Below are 23,682 nucleotides of genomic sequence, written 5' to 3'. Positions count from 1 at the left end.
GAACCCATTCTTCTCCTGCCTCTCGCTTTCTGCTTCATTCTCCCAAGACAGAGTACTTCACTGCCACACTTGACATTTCTGGCAGCTATTGAAGGACTGATTTAAGTGCAGCCCTTATCTTTTCATAAGATTTACGTAAGGTCAAAATTACAAGCCTGTGCTGCAGGCAGGCTGTGAGAATGGCTGGGAGCTAGAGATTCCATGGTGCCAGCTCAGAAGTAGCCAGTGCCTCCTTAGCACCTTTCAGTAGGGCTGAGCATATAATGAGTTGGCCAAAATGGGACAGAAGCCCACCAGAGGACCCACACCACTAAGCTGCTAGACGTCCCCACATCAAACCTAGGAGCATTTGCGATGAACACAGTTCCTAGGTTTCTGGACATGTCTAACTTGCAGAAAGTGTCACATATATCTTATCCTATACAAAGATCATCACCATGCGCTGCCCAGAGCGCATATAATGCCACCACTTCAGATGAACTCTGCCTCTCTGGTGCAAACTAGTGCCATAAGCCAGAAAGAGACTGAGCCAAAACGTCCAAAGCTGTGTATTGGTTGCAGTTTATGCCTGAAATGTGATGAATTCAAAGCATCACTTCCTTCTCTGGTAGGCTTGTTGAGAAATTCTGTGAATTCAAGTGAACACACTTATCTAATCATCTTAACAAACACGGAAAATATATGGTACTTGAAATCATTGCAGGACATCTCCACAGCCATCACACCAGCTTTTCGTGCTCCAAAACAACATTCCAACCACAGCTCTTCCATTTCCCTCCAAGATGTCTCTGTGAATCCAGATAGCAGGAAGCTTCCTCCAGCATCCCATGGATAAACTCAGTTTTCCTCCACGAGTATTTGATTTATCTCCTTTATTCCCTTTACAATATCAACGTTCCTATTTTATTCTTCTCCAGCCTATCCCACATAGTCACCGTCTACGTGTAACAACCTTGCAAAACAACCACTTGAGATTTTCTTCAAACTAATTATTTTGTCTCAGTATTTACAACCCAGACGGTCTTATTTGCCATGACCTTGGTTTCCACTAGTTTTCTGGCTCTTGGTTAACTTCATCTTTTCAAATACCTCTACAGAATAGCTTGGCAAGGATGCTACGCAATTTCAGCTTATCAACTTTACTCAGAGACGTTTCTCCAAAGACGCTTCAGTTACCTTCAAGTTACCTTCAGTGTTTCAGAGAAGAGAAGGACATTTGCTTCCCTCACCAATAACCTCTTCTGTTTTACCCATTTACTCCCAGTGTCCACTCATCATAGTTTTCTGTCTCACCTCCCGCACTGCTCGATGTAAGATGAATTCCTTTAGAAATCATCTGATACAAAGTATTTCCTAAAGTATTGAGGTATTTGACTATGTGTAAATAATTTTTGCTAAAATTCACATGCAGTCCACAGAAAACACGCTAGCTGTGAAGCACGGTGGCGCATCAGTGGTCAAACTGAAACGTCCCACTTCTGCAAGAATTTTATTTCTGGCAGGCAGATATGGCTTGTGTTGTGACAGGCCTGAATGCAGTTGTGATGGCCACAAAAACGCACAACACTGTGCTCTTGCACGAATCCGGAGGTCTTTCAATTGAGGTCTAAATTTTGGCCTGAAGTTTCATTGCATATTAGACTCATTTTGGCTCCAGTAGCATGTCTGATCTATGCAAAACTAAGCAGCCATAGCTTTTAAATTATCCCCGCAAGGGTTTATGACTGTGTTACACCAAGGAGAAAGGAAAGGAAAAGAGCTGTTAGCTGTTTGCGGCTGTTTACCCGGAGACGGTTTTTTGAAGACTCTGCTCACAGAACAGCAGTTTAACAGTTTATACAACATGCCTTTGACATGAGAAAGATACAGTTATTTTTAAATGTCTGGAAAATGGGGAAGTCAAACAAAATGTGAAAATAAGAATGGTAGATTCACAATTTGTCATTCCTACCAATTTTCTGTGTCTACTGAAGACAACATGAAGTTAAAGAACAGGCAAACTGGAAGGTCAATGCTACAACTCCAAAGCACCTTGCAAACAGAAACTAATTAATGTAAGAGAGAGAAAGAAAAAAAAAAGTCTACTGCATGTCACCTAAAGAAATGCTGCCATCAGTAAATTAAAAATATATGGCTTGAGCTGCATAGCATCTGCCTGCCTAAAGCTATGTCTGTAAATAGTGTGGAAGACCAGAGAGCTGAAACAACAGACCACAGGCGGGTCATGAAAAGAATGTTAATATTAATTATACAAATCTAAACAATGGGCAAGCCCTGGAAATCTGAGAATAAGCCTCTCTTCTTAGAAGAAGATTTGTCCTAGATTACACCATTTAATTTCCTTGATTAACAGTTATGAGTTACTACTTGGTGATAAAAGTTATGTGTAGGTGTATGGAAAATAATTATTATTCAACATTTGTTCAGTGTTTATTTCACCTCTATCTCTTTATCACTAGCAACAGGAAGAAACAGCCTGAGCAAAATGAGAATTGTACTTCAATAAAATGGAGCTTTTTCTCAAGTTTAAAAAACACTGTTCAATTTTTTTCACTCGTTTTTTCTGGGCCTTTCTGTTTTCTGAAGCAGGAAGAAGGGCTGGAAAAAAACAGAAAAGAGCACGTAGGTCAACTTGAAAGAGTTCTGACTGGCGCTTAGTGCTTGGTCACTTGCCCAAAAAGGACTTTTAAACATATCTAGACTTGCTTATATGTGGTTGTATGTATGAAATATTTGAATAAATGGCTAGTTATTTTTCTTGCGCATTTACTTTTCTTACTGTCAGTTCTCATTTTAAGGTACTTTGGAGCTTGCTTTTTAATAATATGAGTAGGATTTTTCAAATATGTTTAATTGTCTTGAGTGGGAATGTTTTGTCCTGCTACTTACTCAGACTTCTACTCAGACTTCTACTATTTACTTATGTACCATTTCCCATGATGTCACCCTGAATTATTAAAATAAAAACACAATACATTTGTCTTAAACAGCACCGTTAGTTGTCTGGCCCAAATCCTATTTCCTCTTGTCATAAGCAGCTTTTTCCTTTGCTTTTTATTTACCACACTGTTCAAGATGTTTGAATCCTGAGTTGCCTGTCCAGGGAGGATCATTGGGCAGCTTGTACCCTACTTGAGAATATTCTGTAAGCAAGGCTGGCTTTAGCCAGAAGTGAACTAGAGCAGGACTTCTGAGGGCTGGCAGATAAAGGCGAAGGTGTTTGATATCGCAGATCATGTGGAGAAGTTAGCAAACAGCACGGCTCCCAGTGAGTCCTGGTTTGAGCACGCTGGCCCCATCTGTCTGTAATCACTGCTGCTTCACTCAATAGAACATCTCATACTGCAGAGAAATAGAGTTGTGTTGATCAGCAGCAAATGGCTGACATGAAAATTACTATGTCTACTCTGTCCCGTTTCTTTTTAACTTGGCAGCAGCTTTTGAAAACCCTGTTTACTGTTCTCTGGCAGGCAGGTGAAGCTTTTTTTTTAAAAAAAGGTTACTATTGCTTCCTTCTTTCTCTTTTCTCCTCTCTTTCACCAGTCCCTTATTCATCCTTTCTAAAATATTCCCCGTGGATCCTTAGACTGCTAGAGAGACTGATAGATGTTAATACCATAATAATAATAATTAATACATGCATACATGGATCTCTGACTCAGTCATTTTACATTTAAACATAGCCAGGTGCAGTTTACTCATGCAGTGATCCCCTTTACAGTTTCCAAATGTCAATTAAAGTTTGGTTAATTAAAAGGCATTAGTGGTCTATGAAAATGAATTCTAGTCTACTGAGCTTCTTACAAATGTGATTCATCATATTTCTGAGTGGAGAATAAAACGGTTAGCTGGTGAGATCCTACTCGTGATATTACATGGCCCTTCCTTCTTTGCCAGGCTATGCTTTGTGTAGTGAATGGATCTGTTTTCCTAAGACTTACCTTCAATACACCAGAATATCATAGGGAACAGCACAATAATCCATCACTTCTTTCTTACTTGCACGAGTGCTGCAACTGGTGATTTTCCCGGTGTTAGACAATCAGCAAGTAAAAATTGGTATTCAGGAAAGCTCTTATCTTAGCTCAGACTTAGCTCAGTTGAAAATTTACTGCATTTTCATTGGCAGGTGGTTCAGCCTTTCATCATGGATTAATTACACTCCGAGGTCAGACTGTCTTATACAACAGAAATACTTCTGCTCATTCAGAAAACAACTAAAGAAGGTAATAGAACAAATGGGATAAGGTGCCACTCTGAACAGTAATCAGTAGCAGAGAAAATTCAAAATTATGATCCATTCTTCACAATTTACCTTCCTAAGCAATAAAATCAGAAGAAAGAGTTAAAGGAAGCATGGTTTTGATTTAGGCTATGCCCCGGAGTTTTAGTGTTTGGCAGAGAACAAGCTTTCTGTCAAAAGTTACTTTATCCTTTACTGTATTCCTGTGAATGGAAGCAGGAATGGGATGCACTGAGATCTTGAAACTCCCAAGGAGTGTTGAGCAAAACTGGGAAACCAGCGCCCTCCCAGTATGCATAGTTTTCATTTCCTAACATCTGGCAAATTATATACTTTTTCTTTCCTGCCGCTCTCTTCAACTTAAATTCTACCAGAAAACGTTACTCATCTGGGCTGAGATAAAAACAGGCTATTCTGTGAAAGGATGAGGTTGTCATTTCTATTCTACAGTTAAGGGAAACTCCAACCATTTTTCAGGCGGACACAGAGCATTCTCTCGCATAGGGCCACAAAGCACTCTGCAACCGGTAATGGATTTTGCACAAGTCTTTGAAGGAGGCAAAGAGCAAAGCTGGGCCACGCGTAGTGCAACAAAGTGCTGATGAAGTGCTGATTCAGTCCTTACTCCTCAACGAGAGAGTGCCTTACCACTCAATATACGGAAGTGATGAAAAGGATCTCTTGAAGTTATAGCACTACTTTGTTCTGTATTAGCACTGAGTGATGAAGGACCTCCTTTCCCTGCTATATTACTTAACCTAATTGGAACTATGCTCTCAGCTATCTCATTACTTAAAGAACTTTGGTACCTTTGTCTTCAAACCCTGAGTAGTTAATTACTAGTTATACACTCAATCTCCATTTCTTAAATTAAAGATCCACCTGCATTGCACACATATGGTGCTTCACTCCTTTTTTTATGCAATAGATTCCAAAACCAAAAACAGAGACCTTGAGATTTTTATGCAGACATAGAGGATGCAACTCCTAGACAACACACATAAAGCAGCTCTGCCCTAGAATAGCCTATACCATGGCCGCCAGCCTTGATGTACAAAAGGGGACAGATGACTCATCCACCATTTCCGTGTGAGCAAAATGGAATCCCTCTCCATGTAGCAGAGTTATAGACTTTGTTGCTGAAAAAAATCTAAGGTGCAAGCTCTTTTTTTGGCTTTTTTAACCAAATAGGTAAAATATCCGAGAATCAGAATGTAGGAGGTTGTATGCTTTATATCAGCTCCTAAGCCTGTTAGTCAAAATAGCTGCCAAGGTAATTATTCTATATATATATTTTTTAGAAAGTCAATGTGAGCAGCTTTGTGCTCTGGTCTGATTCAGGATTTGTCCCAGAAATGTGTATTTTTTAAATAAAGCAGAAAATGTTATTCTTATAACCAGACTTGTCATATAATATTGTTCTCGTAAGAGGGTTAGAATCTATATCATGTCATAGAGTTAAACGTGTTCTGCTCAAGGAATATGACCGCAAATGCAGATGCTGAGATAATTTAATTGGTTATCTGCTTTTCTTTTGAGGCAACATTTCAGTGGCTCCTTTGCGTAGAAATCCTTCAATCTCCTGAAGCAAAACAATTTAATAAACAACATTTATTCTAATATCATATCATGTCTTCGAAAAATGCTGAAGCCCCATACTGATTACATTTTTGCCAGTTGCATAACCTTCTGCCAAAATGAGAATTGCGACAGCATGAAAGACGGGTCAGAAAGTTCACTAGTCATCTCTCCTTTTTTGACAACTCTTGCCCTTATCTCTTGTGACTTCAAAAGAGAATTGCTAGAGCAACTGAAGATAAAACTACCTGGTTGAAGGAACTACATGGTTCAAGGCTACTCCCCATCACATGAGGATCCATGAGAATATCACAGATCAAGCAGATAGCTTTTCAAAAGTCCTGAACCCTCAGCAGATACAAAAACCAGAGCTGCCTTGATATAACTTTGCAGACAGATTTAAACAAGCAGAACCTATTTCCTAAACAAGTCATTTAGAAACCGATGTCTCTTTTAAATCTTAAGCTTAAGTTTGGGCAAGGAGGGACTGTGTAGGTGGTTACATTTTTGGATCATGGTGGCATTTGGAAGAACAATTGGATTTACCCGCTGCATGTTTGGGAATCTGATTGAAAGCATCAGCCAACACCTGGAAAGGGAAGTTCTCAAGATGCAGATGAAGACCTGCAATAGGTGGAAGGAACACCAACAATAATGCTTAAAGGTCTCATTTTTCACTGAGTCTATCAGTCTGTCTCTGATGACAATCTCCGCTTGAACAGCAATGGCATGCTTCACAATTGTGGGAGGCAGAGACCTTTGCTTTTAGATGTAGTAAACCAAGAGCAATTCATGAGCAGCTGGGAAGGAAAAGATCACATTTTCTTTAAGAAACTGTAACTTCAGTTGCAGGTTTAGAAACTGGCTGCTTTCTGTCTTACAGAAGTTATGCGGGCAAATAGATTTTTCTTAAATAATAGTCTATGACTGCTGTCAATTCTTACTATTTTTAAAACTTGTTAGATAATTAGCAATCAGTGATGTTCCAAACAAGGCTGCCAGCAGTAAAGAAAATTTCTTTGCCCTTGCACCGACACTGGCTGATTTATCAGTGCAGGATATAACATCGCGTGTTGTTATAAACTTGGACAAACGTTGGCCAGTAAGTCTTCCCATGTGTCCTGGGCATGGAGAAAGAATGGCTCTGCATGTGGTATTTCTGCCATATAGAAGACATACTCTGACATCATTGATGGATGGTGTCTCTAGGGATAGTTCCAAAGCAAAATTGTACTAAGGTTGTTAAAATGCTTTCCACGATTCATACTAGCAATGAATGATGGTTTTCCTGTCTTTTTTCTTCCCGTGTGTGAAATGAGTGTCTCCCTCACTGACTCCAGCTGCTCACCCGTGACCGTTTCTGTTGCTTTGTACGATGGAGGCCGTGAAGAGTTGTGCTGTGGTGGCCACTCCACAACATGACTACTGTGTCAAGCAAAACCACAAGGTTGCCTGCTTGGATGGGAAGCTATGCTTTTCCAACTGCTTTTCAAAATCAACAGGCTGGGGATGCTGTCCCAGTTACTATTTAACAGCCAAGTTTGGGAAAAATTCAGTGAGATTTGAGTTTCTTCCTTTGTACTACCTAGTACTGGATGCTGCAGCAATGAGGAAGGTTTTCATGCATGAAAGTCACACCCTTTTCTCTCTGGCTGCAAATTCCCTTCTGAAGCATATTTTATTGCCCTTGAGCTGCAAACTTACGATGATGCTGAATGTTGTGGTCACAGGTTAAAGCTCCAGCCCGGAAAAGCAATATCTCTTTTGACCATTTCTTTCTTTCAAGCTGTTAATCATGTACCTTGCGTTGGCGTAGCGTGTAACAAACTGTCGACACTAGTAGACAAATGTCAGAACAGGCTGCTGACAGACCAGAGCGGTCTAGCAAGCGTTATCTGCAAATAAAGCATGACTTCATTTCTTCTCTCTTAAGGAAGGAAATAGTCCTCAACGACACCTACACACCAATTAACTTGGCAGCAGGTGACTCCTGAAACGTAGGTTTGGGCAACTGCTAAAATGCAGTTTTCCTGGGTCATTGTAACCCAATACCTGTATGGCATGCGTACATTTATATCTGTCTAGCTTGTGTTTGCAAATGTTAGTGCAAGTATTTGCAAATCCTAGCTCAGAACTGAAACAGTTCTGAGATCTGTAAACTAAAAGGAATTGTAATGTAATTAACTTGTTAGAAAGTATTTTTGCTAATGCCTTCTATGGCAGGAAATCAAAAGCATTAGCACATGTCTGTAAGTACATTAGTACATTTACCAGTAAGGTAAAGATAATACCTGACTCTTTTGAACTTTTTTTTTTTTAAAAAGGAGCTGCATTATTACCATATTTTTGCAGTTGCACAACTGCACAGCTGTGCCATCCGGTGACAAATTAGTCCCGCATAAATATTGGCTTCCGTATTTGTAAATGTAATTAAAACATACTTCACCCAAGTTACTTATATATTTGGTTGCAAAGTAATTTATTTGTACACAAAAATTAGAGGTCAATGACCAAGAATGATGCTAGTAATTAGGCATATAGGACGGTACATATTTGTAGGCAATTTATTTCAGCTTTATGTGTTCCGCAAACTTTGTGTATGCTGTGTCAAAGGCATGCAGATATTCAGGGGCAACAGGATACAGCAAATTGGCTAGCAGGCAGCCTGTTGCACCATGTTAAAGAAAGGGGAAGAGCCCCAAGTTTTCTTGATGGTCCTAGTTTTAAAAATATTTCAAAAGATATTCTCTCACAATTGTCCTGCTGAGTTACTGAGTTGAGTTCCACAGCTGAAAAAAAAATGTAAAGGGCTATTGATATTAATTAATGAATAAGACTAATTAGTTCATCTTTTTCATCTTTCTTGTAAGAGGCCAATTTAGAAAAAAAAAAGGTCTTCTACTGTTAGAATAAGTAGAAAAAAATTCTGCACTAACATCCTAAGAATTTTTTTCAATAGGCTGTTTACATAACATCACTTCTTTTCAAGTCTGTTTGAACCAAGATGAAGGATTTTCCATGTAAATTCAAAGGTTGAGGACCTTATTGAGCAGTTCCACAAAGGGACTTTATGTAAAAGTCCCAGAGCAGTACATAGGCTCAGACCCAGTGTTCCTCTAGTATTCCAGGTCATCTACCAGACAGGTAATTAAAAGTAAGAGGATGGCAAGCGTATGTGGTATTTCTTTCTAATACTCTCCCATTTTACGACTATTTTAAGCTCAGAGAGCTTCCTGAGGCCAACACGATTTAGGAATCCCACTTAGTAAAACCAGGAGGCGCCTTTTTCCATTTGGCATTCACATTCTTTGCTTGAGAACAAGTACACTGCTTCTTTCTTTCAAAAAGAAAGCAAACGTATATTTAGATTTAAAGAGAGAGCATGAAACAAGGTGGCAGAACATGGCTATTTGCTATCTCTCATGTCTTGGCTACCTGGATTCAGTCTCCTCTCTAGCTCTCGTCCCTAACAAGCAAGTCACAGGCTTTTCTAGGATACCTCCATGATGAAGCAATGCCATCAATGCCATTACTGTAATGCTTAAGAGCAAGAAAGAAAGAAATGGAAGTCCAGCACGATGCTGAAGCATAGTGTTTGGGATGGCAAGTTGAGACTCAGCAAGCCTGTGTTCCACTCCTGCTCCAGCAACTTATTCATGCTGTCTTGTGACTGCCGGATTCAAAGTGCAACTCCCACCACTGCCTCCTGCAGACACGACTTGTAACAAAGCAGCATCTGCTTATGTACGGTTTGTGTAGGATCTGATCCACTAGGCATGCTCAGAGGACACCTACTACATCAAGCCCTGCAGGTGAGACAGGCAAAGGAACGCCTTTTTTGCAGTTCCCATAGGACACGAGTAGGAGGTAACTGTCATGCCCTGTCAATACTGAGATGCTGAGGCACGTGGCCAAGGCAGATCATTCGTCAAATTTTCATTAATAAAAGGCTTATGCTACCTTTGAGACAAGGTGGAACCAAAGAGAGGTTTGGAGGATCACAGTTTTGGAGCTTAATGTCTAAGTCCTTCTTCAGAAGCCTATGGTATTTTTTAATCTGTACCTAAAGTTTTGATTCACTGTAGTAGTACATATTCTCTACATAAATATTCTCTGAAGTAGAAGCATAGCTTCTTTGCTATGCCCTTTGTCACGCAAAAGATAAGGCCAGGGGATGAGGCTTATTAATAAATCACTCTGTTTGGGAAAGTAGCCACATGGTGCAGACTTCACAGAGGGAACAATTCAATTCTGTCCTCCCTCACAGCCCCGGGCAGCAGCTCTGCTTTTTCCTACAGGCTGCACAATCTGCTTGGAGCCCAGGCACTTGGACCTTAGCTGGGGTAAGCCTGAGACACCTCTATTCAGTACCAGTCAGTCGTTAGAAGTTGTCTGCTATCAACAGCAGGGATGAGGTGCTAATGCAGTGCAAAATGATCTTTTCCTCACTGCTGCTTCCATCTTGCACCTACCAGAGTTTGGTTGTACTTGAGACCCCGGTGTGTTTCCCAGACCCTTGCTAGGAAGCGTCAGTTCAGTCTCTGTCTCAGGGAAGGCTGGTGTGCACAGATTACCCTGTCCGTGTTCAAAACCGCACCCTTCACGCCACTAATGCTTGACTGCAAAATGCATAAAAACTATTTCTCAGCTGTCTTGCATTTTATGTAGTCATTTCTACATACGCTAAACAGATAAAAATATTGCAACCTGCGGGGAAATATTAATTCATTGTCATAACAGTTTTCACTCACATGCAGATGTAGGTGTGATTCAAGAAGCAAAGTACCTGCTTATTATATCCTCTGAAGCAGAAACATATGTGAACACAAAACAGAAATGTTTATTGTCCCAGGGCTTGCCTCTGCTTAGCCCCGTACGGGGCACCTGAGTGTCTCAAGAACAGTGTCCTCATTTACGGATCCATTGCAAGGATCAAGACACATCAGAGCAAGGATAATTTTGAGGCCACGTGGTGCTCTGGAAGGTTGAACAGATGTCCAGCACATGCTAATCAGCCAGCAAAATAGTCTAGCAATTTTTTTTTTCTTCAACTGTTGATTCAATCTTGAAGAAGTGACAAATGTAACCATGGTTTTGTTGCTAAGCTTCCCAATGCTGAGTGTATTGAAAAGTCAAGACATCCCTTACCTACATTTTTAAAAAATTAGACAGCTAAGTCTTTTTGAACTCAAAGCTTCATTATCACTTTCAGAGGTTTAGATAAAGTCTGTTTACTGATCATTTCAAGTCTATGTCGAATATGTATTTCAAGTCCAATAGCAGCAAACCCTAAAATACCATGAACAGTCTAATAATAGACTTGCCTGCGCTCGGTGCTTTACAGCTGATTTATATGAGAACAGGAGAACAATAAATATCAATATTCTGAGTATTGACCAACCCCAGGCTCCAGTTAAAAGCCCACAGACCTGAACATCTTCCTTGTTAAATCAGCGTGGTTATTCAGCTGCCACCTCTGGAAACTACCTGTTTCAACAGTCACTTAATCAGCCGAATCCCTGTCCCGTGCACTGTGGTCACAGATCAAAGCGCTCAGGAAGGTACAAAGGAATTGGTGAAGGGACACTATGCCCACTCCAGTGGTGATCCAGTCGTCCTTCTAACACTGAATTTTCTGTAACAAACAGAAACCTATTTATCATAATTACTTGATCCTCAGTGTGATTATAATTTTTCCTGTTCTTCGGTGGATTTCAGCGCAATGCTGTTCAATCATTAGTTTTCCAGACTTGTTAACACTAGGAACATAAACTGGAACTTTATACCTCAAAGAGGGTACCTACAGCTCACTGGGATTTATCTCCACCCATATAAGTGGCATTACCACAGAAAATGCTATGGCTTTAGTTTATCAGCAGGTTTCCCTAACATTGCTGCTAGCAGGTACAAGCAGTCCTTTTGCAAGCTATGCCCATTTGGGAGTCACAGGGCAGTGTTTATGGATCAGGAGAGGAAGGGAAAGTTCAGGAGATCTTTCACAACCTTAGCCCAGTCCTAGCAGAGGTCTTTGAGTTCAAACAGTCCAATGATGCTGGTGTGCCAGCACTGATCATCAGCCAAAGAAGCGAGGAGGACAACATCTTGACTCCTCCAGTGAAAGTGCAGACCTCTCTCTCTTCTCCCCAGAGTTTTGGCAGTTGTAGTCATATCTGCTCCAGGGTCTGAAGTGAAATACAACGTGCCACCATCCCTAAAACCTTTGCTTGTACTATTGCACCAGAAACTTTTCTTAACCGCACTTTGCAGCATCTGCCTTCTTTGGAGGACAGGTGTTTTTGCTGCTGTCTTTCATTTTATTTTCGCTATGATATTAGCTAGCCCTTCCATGCTAGCCCTGCATGTCCTGCTGTGTATTCGCTTTTCCAAGTCACCTACAAATACAGCAAGATGAAAGTGAACCTAACCACCCCAGAAGCTCTCCTTCTCTTAACAAACTTCCACCTGATTCTTAACTCTTTCCCATCTCCCTAGACATTGATAAGCTAATTCTTTGCCGGGCTGAATATTGACTTGCACTTGGCAACCTTAAATGTTAGCTCTGCCTGAGACACCGTGCTGGAAAATATCTTAAAGACCAAGTACCTTGTGTCTGACTCCTCACCCATATCCCTTCGGATGCAATGTTCACTAAGGCATTAATCAGGTTTGTTAACCAGGCCTGCCCTTTCGTAATAGACATCGGTGGGCCCTGCCTGAGAATGAGATCTGCAGCTAATTTAGCAGAAGGTGACCTTTCAGAGCAGGCCCGAAGCCCAGTGGAGCATGTAAGTGTGGAAAGGGAGGAAAGGACCCACGCTAAAACAATGGAAATGAGGAGACACCTGTGTAAAACCTTTGGCTGAGCTCCATTACGTTGCACGTTGGGATGGAAACCCAGCCTGGCATGAAATGATCATTGCACAACATAGTAATATACCAGACAACCCAAGGCTTTTTTGCTCTGTGTCACCAGGAAGCCATCATAGGAATGGTCTAGTCATAAAAATTTGTTGTGAAGAGAATTACGTTTTTTTCAAGGAAACAAGAACCCTTTCTCTACTACTTTCTATGGGAAAATATAGGAAATATTCATACCCGTTCACATTTTAACAGTATTCTAAGTATTAGAAAACAAAAATTTTAGTAACGTACGGAAATAAGACCACAATTACTTTGGATATGCAGAGAAGGGGCTTATGTTCCTGATGCAAATGACAGGTCACGTCCCCAGCTCCAGAGCTGCCGACACCATCAGTTTTAGTGTTTCGGAAGGAGATAATTTCACTTATCCCAAAGACGTGCACAAACAGGGAGACACAGAGCTCCCGATCCTTTCTGTTATTCAGGCTTTTGAGTCGTGCACATTTCTCAGGAATAAAATATTCCCGACTGTTTGACCACTGTACTGCCAGCCCTGTAGGAGGCCATCCCTCCGGTCCCACGTGGAGGATGGTGGATGCGTGTGACCATCCCTGTCCCCCCAGGAATGGGCACCGACTGGCCTCCCGCCTTCCCCGCCAGAATGTGGTTGCCATGTCAACGCTCTCCCTGTGGCATCCACCCCTGGGAGGGAAAGGATGGAGGCGTTGCCATGGAAACCACGCTCCCCTGAAGCATCAGTAGGGATGGTCTCTTCCCTGCCTTTCTGACCCCAAAATGTCCTGCCATGAAGTTCTGTCCCACCCCATCCCCACGGCCGTGCCAGACTCAGCTCTGCAGCCACGCAGGGCTGACCTGACAGGAGACCTGCTGCTGTCACAGTGCTGCAGCTCGCGTCTGGGGACAAAGACGGTCACCGGACAGACTAACGCGATGGACCTAGTTTCTCTTCTCAAGGAAGGAAGGGTGGCAATTGGAAGTCACTAGTTGTGCTGGTGATGGAAGTGCTCAGTGCAGGGGTGTAGGGAGATGTAGCAGGGGATGCCTGTCTGCTTGGCAGTAAATATACATTCTCAGGCCAGACTTGTATCATACAACAACAACCAAAACCACCTTTTCCTCTGAAAATACTTCCTGTATTACATTGTGCTATTCACATTCCCAGAAACCTCCAGGAGGTGTGAGTTTTTTCAGATGAGTCTGTTGTGGGAAGAAACTAACTGAACCAATTGGGTAGAAAGGCTGTAGTTAGAAAATATGGAAAAAACATTCAAAAAAACAAATATTCTATGGAATGTTAAAATACACAGAGTGCTTTTAGCACAGGTGTCTAAGCAGAAAACATCAAAGGTCTTGGCTGCGTGACTTAACAAAGCCCAGTTAATGAATCCCTGCTTATCCCTAGAATATCTGAAGAAAGTGATTTGTTTTAAAGGATCTCTCCTCTACCACAGGGACCATCTGGGGATTGTTGGGTGATAGGATAGTAAAGGAGTTTGCAGATATGCCTGAAGAATGAGAATACTGACACTGCTCAGGATTCAGGACTGTCGAGAGTTCACGCGCATGCTCTGAGATTACAAATGCCTGCTTTGACACTGACTCTAAGAGATGTATAATGAGGTCATCTACTGCTGGTTCTCCTCAGGAGTATACATCTTCACTATTGTTACATATTTGCTGTTGCTTAGCTAAGAGAAGCAAAACATGTAACTGCAGATGACCTCACATAGAATCATAGAATCATTTAGGTTAGAAAAGAAAATTAAGATCATTGAGTCCAACCATTAACCTAGCACTGCCAAGTCCGCCGCTAAATCATGTCCCTAAGTGTCACATCTACTAATCTTTTAAATACCTCCAGTCATGGTGACTCAACCACTAATCAAGGAGGAAATTACAAAAATGCCCAGATCGAGGATTTTAAGTTATATCTTCTAATAGAGATGTATTTCTACCTTATCGTATCTTTGAATGCAGAACTCCTGTTGTTTCTCTAAGCAGTATTGCTGTGCAACTAATTGTCTGGAACATACTTACAGAAAACCAAAAATCGTCCTCTAATCTTACCCTAAAGGTCATTACTTCATTCGTAATTAATATTTCGATCATATTTCACATTGGGATCAAGCAGTTCCCAATCTCAAAGCCAACCTTCGCGCTTTGCTCTCCTCTGTGTTCACCATGCGGCACAGAAAATTGGCTCACAGTATGAGATAAAAGATATGCAAACCGTCATTATTCTTCTTCACTAGACTTCAAACTTTATCTCTGGGGAAACAGGAACTTGTTTGTGTAGAAACATCAAATCATGATGTTCTCTGTATTATTGAATATGTGTCTATGATCCAGTAGATGCTTAAAGTAAGGATATACAGTTATTTCTGAAAAGCAGTCATTTAGACCTGCCGAAGCAGAAGCTGCTCAGTTCCCCATATATTTTCCTCATCCATTTTCAAAACCTGCCTATTCTTTTGGCCTTTCCAATGCCTGTAGCAGAGTGCTTAAATTAAATTATGTGCTGTATAAAAAACTTCTAAGTTTGTTTTCATCTGACAATTTAATTTTTACACTTTCTTCTGCTGTAAAATACATGATCCTTATCGCTTTTAAACAATCTGTTATTTTACAGGTTTTAATTATGGAGTTCTGTGGTAGACTTGGCTACATATCATTTTCTGAAGTTATCAGATGGACATGCCTCCTCTCAAGCCTTCCTTTCTTCTGGCAAAACACCTCATGGAAATAGTGCTGGTCCTAGCTGTAACTCTGGTAGGAATAAAAGAAACTTCACTGCAATAAAAGTACATTGATTTCAGTCCATGAACCTTTCCTGAAGAACTTCCAGCATAAAACTGGAGGTAGAAACAGCAAGCTGACAGGACTACTAATTAAGGTACGTATGTCTTCAGATGGGTCCGTTTATTTAGGTGATTCGAATTTCTTAGTTTGGTGTCACTGGTGCAGTGGAAGGAAGGTTTTAGGAGGGAGCGAGGCTAGAGAGGTGAAATGGTATACTCCATGTAGCGAAACAACATGGGATGCTATTTGGAATAAAGGTTGGAGAAGAATCCAGACATGCCCCAGTTAACATTTTCTAACTCACATCTACTTAGAAAAAGTGAGTTTCTTACAAATTTTATCAGATTAGGGAATTCAAGGACAAACTCCTCAGTGAGTGGCTTGAAAGCAAGCAAGCGACTTCAGTGCTATGTGATGTAAAGAACAAAAATGAACAGCTAATTAATCTTTGAAATATCCATCTTCCCCAGGAACATTGATACTGACAAAAAGACTGCTCTAATTTAGCTACAACACAGAGGACAAATTCATATTCAGAAGCAAGAGAATGTTAATCTATAGCAATTTCTAAACATATTATGAAATGACTGAGCTTCAAAGTAAGAAAGAGCTGTCAGATTTCATTTCAACACACAACAACAGTTGCTACTAATATCAAATTTCCCCTGCTTTAAAACTGCAAAAATGCTTTTAAAACAATGTTCTGAAGCCGAATATAGGTTAACTTAAGTGACCATCCTAATTCTGGATTATAACAACCTTTAGAAAGAGTTTGTTGCATGTTGCTCTTTTGTTTGAATATTAATGATTCAAAGGCTTGAATAGCTTATATGGATAAATTCTACATACAGGAACTAAATTTTTTAGAAATTTTATCTTGATTTTTATGAGGTCTTTATTTCTCTGCCTAAGATGTCAGTGTGGCATCTGTTTCAAATACAGATATTCTGCTCCTTCTACAAAATAAATGGAAAACAGACATTAATAAAAGAGACTTCCGACTAAGATTTCATTCCTCTGAAATTTTCATGTGGGAAAACCATCATTGCTGCCATCCTGCATCTAATTTGATCTACTTTGCAGATGAGACACAATGGAATTTGCAAGTATACATATTTACACGTAGGGGACAGTAGATAACATCGTAAACTCGTTAGAACTAATATAATAGAAGTGGAAACGTGACACTTCCCCGTACAGTGGATCTGTACAGATCTCCAACAAAGCCCCAGTTACTTTCTCTGTTAGGTTTCTTTCCAGGTCCATACACAGATAGCACAACGTACTCATTTCTAGTCAGCAAATTTTAAGTCAATTTTGAAAGAAAAATTTCACAGTTGATTAGGAGTGGGGAGCCAGACTGCACCAGAAAGAGCAATGAGCCCCTCCTGTGCGACGGCAGCGAGCGGACAGCAGTGGGAATGAGGCAGAATATTGAGAAACCATAAATGAGAGAGGTTTGGACGAAGGGGAAGAATAAAGGGGGGAGTTAAAAGGGAGAGACGCAGGGCTCAGGGACAGCAGGAGCACATCGCCTACCTGAAATACTTTTGCCAAATTATCAAAGAGGACTTGCCCAGCGCTGACTTTATGCTTGACTCCCCTGACTGTGCCGTTTTTGCTGAGGATGTTGACTCTCTTTGTACCAAACCCCTTCTCTTTAGTGGCTCTGACTAAAATGAGCAAGTCGTCCGGCTCGTTCTCGTTTTCGTCGCACTCGGACCCTACGTGTCCATTCTGCTGCCCGTCCACTTCGCTCAGCCGGCTGGTTTGGTCGGTCTCTGAGCTACTGGCGTACTCGGAGTCCAGAGAGTCGGCGGCCTCCCCGTCGGCGTAGACCTCCTTCAGCACCCTCCCGCTGTGCGAGGACGCAACGCGGAATCGAACCTTCCTCGACAGCCTCTCGCTCTCCGCCTTCATCTCGCTTTTAAACATCGCCTCTTCCATTGACATAAGCAGTTTGCATTGTTCCAGCGTGGTGGCCATGGCATTTGCCAGTTTGTCACACTTAACAACAATATCAGCGCTGTTTTCTGTTGACGGGGGTTCTCATATTAAACTGAAGAGGGTTCCCAAGAAGCTACGCTGCCCTTCTGCAGTTAATAATGGATGCGTTTGTGCTATGGTTACCTTTAAACTAAAACCTGTAAAACGATCTCGTCAATTAAATATTAAAAAGGCAGTGTGTACTTTTTAGCACCAAGGGAGAAAGCAAGAAAGGGAGAAATCATATTCCTTGATTAAAATAAAAATTGAAACCCACACATGATAAACCCAATAACAGAAATTCCATGAGTTTATATGAATGCAGTTCTTGTTCGCTGAGAAAGGCAAAAAAGAAGAGTTTTTCCCAAGATCTGCAGAGTCAAAGCTGTTTATATATGTTACACCTGAGGGGAAAATCGCAAAATTCAGCACTGGAGTCAATGACGGGCACATTCCTTTCACCAAAACACTCAATTCCCCTACCAGTCAGACCTCATTCACCAAAGTTGCTATTGATATAAGCTTACAGAGCTTCGGCGGGGAGCTCTGGTGTTTTGTGGTGCTGGCCTTGTCACAGACTGGCAGAGCAGTGGAGAAGCAATTAGTCACAATTTGTTGCACAGAGTAACACTGTGTTATTAAATAAAACCGAGCCGCAGCCAGTACCACACGGTAACCACAGCCTCCGTGCGGTTCTGACAATTATTCAAGGGACTGGGCCAAGGGAATCTGAACAAAGCAATAGGAGAAAGCTAATTAATTGGGGCAACAAGGATCAAACAACAAAAAAAGTAGGGTAATGTGGATTTAACTGCAGGGGAAGCAAATTCCTCTGTCCCAACTAATCACAAGCAGAGGCTGGCGCAGCGTTAGGCACCCGGCTCTAGATATAAAAATAACAAACCCACACTTGAGATTTCTGATTATTTCTACCCAATACCATGCAGTAGTAGTGCCTTAGACCCCCAAGCTGGTTCTGAGTTTGCAACGACGATCCTTACTTACAGTGCTATTTCTGCATTTTCTCCGTTTAAAGTAAAATGCAAAGCATCCCATAGAGCTGCAACGAGAACTCCATCCCCTTCTCACTTTCCTGGCAAACGTTCCCTAAACAATCTCCACAGCGTCATCCTCTCTCCAGGCGCATGCATACTGAATTGCTTCCTGAAGCCTGTGACCCCCCGACAGGAGTAGGCATGAAATGAGCCCCTCGATGCTCAGCCAACCCAGAACGGTAACGCCCATGGCCATGAGCAGCTGCAGAGCTTCAAGCATCTGAGGAGGCTTTCTGGCCAAGATTTTGGAAACGCAGGCTCAAGTCTTTCAGCAACTAGGTGGGGGTTATTGGAAATTTCTTTTGAAGAAGAGGCACGAAAAAAATGCTCTTCGGCCCAAGAAAAATCACATTTTTGTGTGACTAAACTCTGAAATTACTGATTTTCCATCTACAGAATAGAAACACAAATGATTAGTGGCATTTCATAGCATTCACGGTTGCCACACTTCTTTCTAATTCACTGTATTATCAACTACTATTATTCACACAGAAAAAAAAATAGGTAAAAATAATGTTAGAAGAGTTAAAATGCATTGCTACTCATCTTTGAGAGAAGAAAACCAGTTTGTATCAAAGTCTGTGCTAATAAGACACCTTGTGAAATTCATTTTGGAGGGGGTTGAATCACACTGTAATACAGCCGCTTGACCACAGGAGTTTTGACAATAGATAGAGCGCATTATTGCTAAAAACTGACTTCAAAATCTGTAGTAATCAACTCTTTTACTATTCTTTTTCTAAATTCAATAATAAAACCCAAATGCTTGGCAATCGATTGCCACAGATTAAGAAATTTGAGCTTCTATAATGGAAATTTTTTTGCACAACACTTTCATATTTTCATTTCCTCCAATTGGTGCTGTATATTCTTTAACACAGAAACCATTTTACTCCTCTTGCAGGCAATGGGAAAGTTTGTGTTGTCTATGGTGCAAAGGATTTGATGCTACCTGAGTCATTTAAAAAGTTAATGTAGCATTGAATAAATGCAGAATTAAGCAGTACCACATTTTAAAAGCACTCCAAATACTGTTAGCATCTTGCTTGTAGGAAAATAGCTCATCGTTTATTTTCATGGCAATTCCATTTTTCATTTGGCAATATTTTTATGTCTGGTTATGAGAAATGAGAAACCGTATGCACAGTTTTCTCCGCAGAAAAATAGTTAAGCTCAGTGGCGAGTGCCCCTTGACAGAGGTGTTTACACGCACAAGATTTCTTCTTGATGTTCCAGCTGTGGGCCTTCTCTGAGCAAACCTGACTTTGGGGGTAAGTGCGCATTGGCAGCAGGAAACAGACAACAGACTCTAAACCGGTTGTATTCATGACAGGAGACATTTAGGAGTTCAAAGACCTGAAATGCACATATTTGTCCCATCTCTGGGTGCACGTTCTCAACCAAGGTAGAAAGGACAGGAATTGACCGAGCTACCTCTGTCCCTCCTGCAGAATAAAATTTATACTAAATGCTGACACAAACTCCACATACCCAGTTTGATGCAGCACCCTGCCAGCAGTTATATTTACGTTTATGAGTTTCTAGCTTCTCTAGACAAACTTATTTTCCAAAGCGTTATTTCATTTAATGAGCGGTATCCATTAAAAACTACTGCGGCGGGGTTTTGCTGTAATGAGATATTTCTTACCCATAATTATGACTCTTTCTGAATCATTTGGTTATTGTTAGTTTTTGTTTCTGCTTAGTTTGGTCCTAATGTTCTGCCATTGATTAATTTGAGGCCAGGGAGTCCAGCAAGCATAAAATTAAAGCACACAGAGAAAAATGTTGTCACTATGGAGATTTCTCCTGAGTGGAGAAGTCCCCTGTAAAAAAAAAAAAACACCTGGAAAGAAGATATTACATCCATTGACTATTCTTTTACTCTGTCCCATCTCAAAAGGAAATGGACCAGCCCATTACCTTGATGTTGCTGCTAAATAATAAGGTTTCCAGTAAATTCCTCACATTTTATCGCGTTCAAACTTATCACTAAGTTGAAAGGAACAAAGACGATGATGCTTCTGTACGTTGTTGACTTCTGATGCTTCTTCTGGACACAGAGTCAAGATCCCAGTACTGGATAACGCCCAGGGGACAGATGCTGTACAATGCAGCCTGAAAGACAAACATCTGCTTTAGACATCTAAGAATCTGCATAGACACCTGAGAATCCTCCACACTTCATGCCTGCAGGGAGTGATTCATCACACCTTTCTTCCCTGACAGAGAAAGTGGAGAAAGTCTAACTAGTAAGCTTAGTCTAAATACTTACCTTTTAAATGATTGGAATTCGGTCGGGTGAGCCAAACTCTAAAATACATTTAAGATGAGAGCTTTGAACTAAGCTAAGGGAGCAATCACATTATGCCGAGTGAGACCCTTATAACTGTATCAGGAAAGAAAAAGAGAGCAGAAGAGAACAGAAGGAAACTCGAGTCTCATTTATAACCCTGACGTAATTTCTGTAATATGTAGGTGACATCTAGCTGTCAGAGTTCATCGCATGTATATACATAGATACACTTCAATTTCAGCAGCTTATACAAGTAGAGAATCTGTCCTAGGCACTCCATTTCTCTAAGTTTACCAGCTTCACCTCAGGAAAGGATCACAAATTAAGAACATTCAACTGTAGCAAAACGCTGGAAAGAGTATCTAGCCATGTGTATTGAGCAGCAGAGATTGTCTGCATTTTGCTGAAGAAATGTAGAGTGTACTACTTGGGACTACTGTAAAAATGGACCTCATGACATTCTCATTGATCAGAGAACAAAAGTACAAGGTATAAAGAACTGTTAGAATTGGTAGTATTAAAATAGCAGTGAAAGGAAACCCAAATCATGAAAATGAGACTTTTGGAAGAAAACAGATGTCCAAAAAAGAAAGAAACTAGGTTGAAATCAACGAATGCCTTCTTCGTTTCTGGACATGTGGTAATTTTAATTTATAGAGCAGTTTACCTTCTGACAAAGCGTTATACTCTCTGTTTTGATGCACAGTGTAACTGGAGCCGTTTTGCCTGATGTATTGTCAGGTTACTAAGTATATATAGCAAATCCGTAGGCTGACTTGATACCATTCACACTGGTGTCATTCATCATTAGACAGATGGCAGGAATTCACAGTGGCTTGTCTTGTGATACTAAGTTTTCTTCACTCTACAAAGTCTGCTTGCAACCAGCTCTAACTTCATTACACTGGTAGTAATCAGAAGCGTATTTTTTAATCTCTAATTGTTAATGCACAATTAACGGAGCATTCATCAGGACTCAGACATTCAAGAGCCCTACATTTCACGTTTGTTGTGGGGAAGCAGGTATTCCAGTTTGTAAAAGCTCATGTGGAAAGTTAAGTTTGTTTATTCTGTTACAAGTAAATAAAGTTTGTGAACAACACGCTCTATGCTTTAGAGATTACAAAAGCAGACGATTTGAACCATGAATGCTAAACATGTTTCTAGCTGAGACAGATTTAGTGCGTTTCCCACTTGCTCAGAGAAGGAGTATTCCCATTTGCTAAGCTGAGAAAACATCTGTCTCCTTTCCTGCAGGTCCAGAATAACATTTTAACTGTAGTAAAGTTCAGGAGGATGCACAGAGCATGGTCAGGTACCCATCAGGGAACTCTTCCGTCTGGCAGTTTTTTATCAGGCATAGCAGCTGCTAAACAGAAATACTACAGATGAGAACAGACCAAGCATCCTGTTGCTATTATAACATCAAATTATTCATGTGACGAGTGCTTTACACTGCCATTTCATTTTATTTGTAGATTTCATTTAACCTCTGTTCAACAGCTGTTAGGCAGAATGGCAGGGTTTCCGTCTCTGTATTTCTGTTTGCGTTGGTGAGTTGGTTGTGTTGTTTCTTCAATTTACATAATGAATGAGTTAAAAGAATGAGGAAATCAACACATGTATCTAGGCCATGCACACAAGTGCGCAAGGAGGTAAGGGGACATATGGGATCTTTCTGCTACCCTTTTTGCCAGCGGTAGCAGAAAGCCTCCATTTCCAAACTCTTTAGGGAGAAGTGCCCTACATTTTATCTGGAAAGGTAGTCAACAACCATCTTTAACTTGAAATTCACAGCCATTTTCTTGAAAATGGGTAATATCAGATGAATAAAATTTAAAACAAATTCTTTCAAACTTCTGTCATCCTTTGACTCAAAAATACATATATTCATATGTACACCAGACGCAAAATCCTTATAGCCCTTTTTATAAGGTAAGTATGTTAGGCCAACATGTTGCTGTCTATATTTTGGACAAATTCCAACTAGATCGTTGAATGCTGCATTGTTATATTTTGGATGTGGTGGTCTTTCCCTCGCGTTGCTATGTTCTCTTAAACAGCTGCTGAGTCCTACGGCTGGGCTGTCAACATTTCATTAGTGAGTGACCTTATTTAAACACATCTCTTACGTGTTCTTGGAGACAAGAAAGATTTAATTATATAGCTTTGCTGGAATTACTCTGAGAATCTTATATAGGAATGGAAAGGATTTATAAATACTGTGAGTAGGCTTATGTTTTTAGAATTTTTTTCTCAGATTACGGAAATGTTTTTCAGGTAGGTTTATATCCAACCTGGGTTTTTTGACTGAGTAATATTTATTTTGGGATTTTACCTTGGAGGGAATCAATGCTAACAACATGGCAGTGGTTCTTTTTTGATCAGATTTATTCTTCTGTGGGAGTGTGTACAAATTACTGCTTGCAGACTGTATGGAAATTCCGCCGCTGAACATGCAAATGTCTACTGGTAGACTTGAAGCACAGATCTTGCATTCCTCTCTCAAACTTTACACTATGTAGTAGTTTTGACAGATATTTTTGAGCTAAAAATATGACTACTAGTGCTTTGGAATATTTTTTTTTGCATCTCTGGCTTTCACAGGAGAAAATCATATTCAGTGTTTTCTTCCTATCATTTTTTTTTCTCCTTAGAAAACCACATCATTATTGTGATTGTAGACAGTAGATACTCTAGAGATAATAACACATAATAATGCAGCTTAGCTCTCACTTCACACACGGGAATAAGAGTGATGAAAATAAGATAAAGGACTTTCATTTTGTTCCATTATTCCTAGCTAATGTTACCGCTACTATTCTTGCTGTGGGTTTCTTTCA

General features: G+C 40.6%; 1 protein-coding gene across 1 annotated transcript in view; it reads right to left on the bottom strand.

The window, feature by feature from the left end:
• Positions 1-17,437, bottom strand: part of GRXCR1 (glutaredoxin and cysteine rich domain containing 1) — a 42,045-nt gene extending 24,608 nt beyond the window's left edge. Inside the window, exons 1-2 of the mRNA XM_074589256.1 lie at positions 17,042-17,437; positions 13,568-13,570 (exon numbers count right to left, since the gene is read on the bottom strand). Coding sequence (XP_074445357.1) covers positions 13,568-13,570; positions 17,042-17,437 — 399 coding nt within the window. The remainder of the gene's footprint in view (positions 1-13,567; positions 13,571-17,041) is intronic.
• Between the last annotated feature and the right edge of the window lie 6,245 nt (positions 17,438-23,682).

The sequence above is a fragment of the Larus michahellis genome, chromosome 5, assembly GCF_964199755.1.
Source record: "Larus michahellis chromosome 5, bLarMic1.1, whole genome shotgun sequence".
Classification (NCBI taxonomy): Eukaryota; Metazoa; Chordata; class Aves; order Charadriiformes; family Laridae; genus Larus; species Larus michahellis.
Note: the sequence above shows the minus strand (reverse complement) of the source record. Positions and strands in the feature narration are given on the sequence as shown.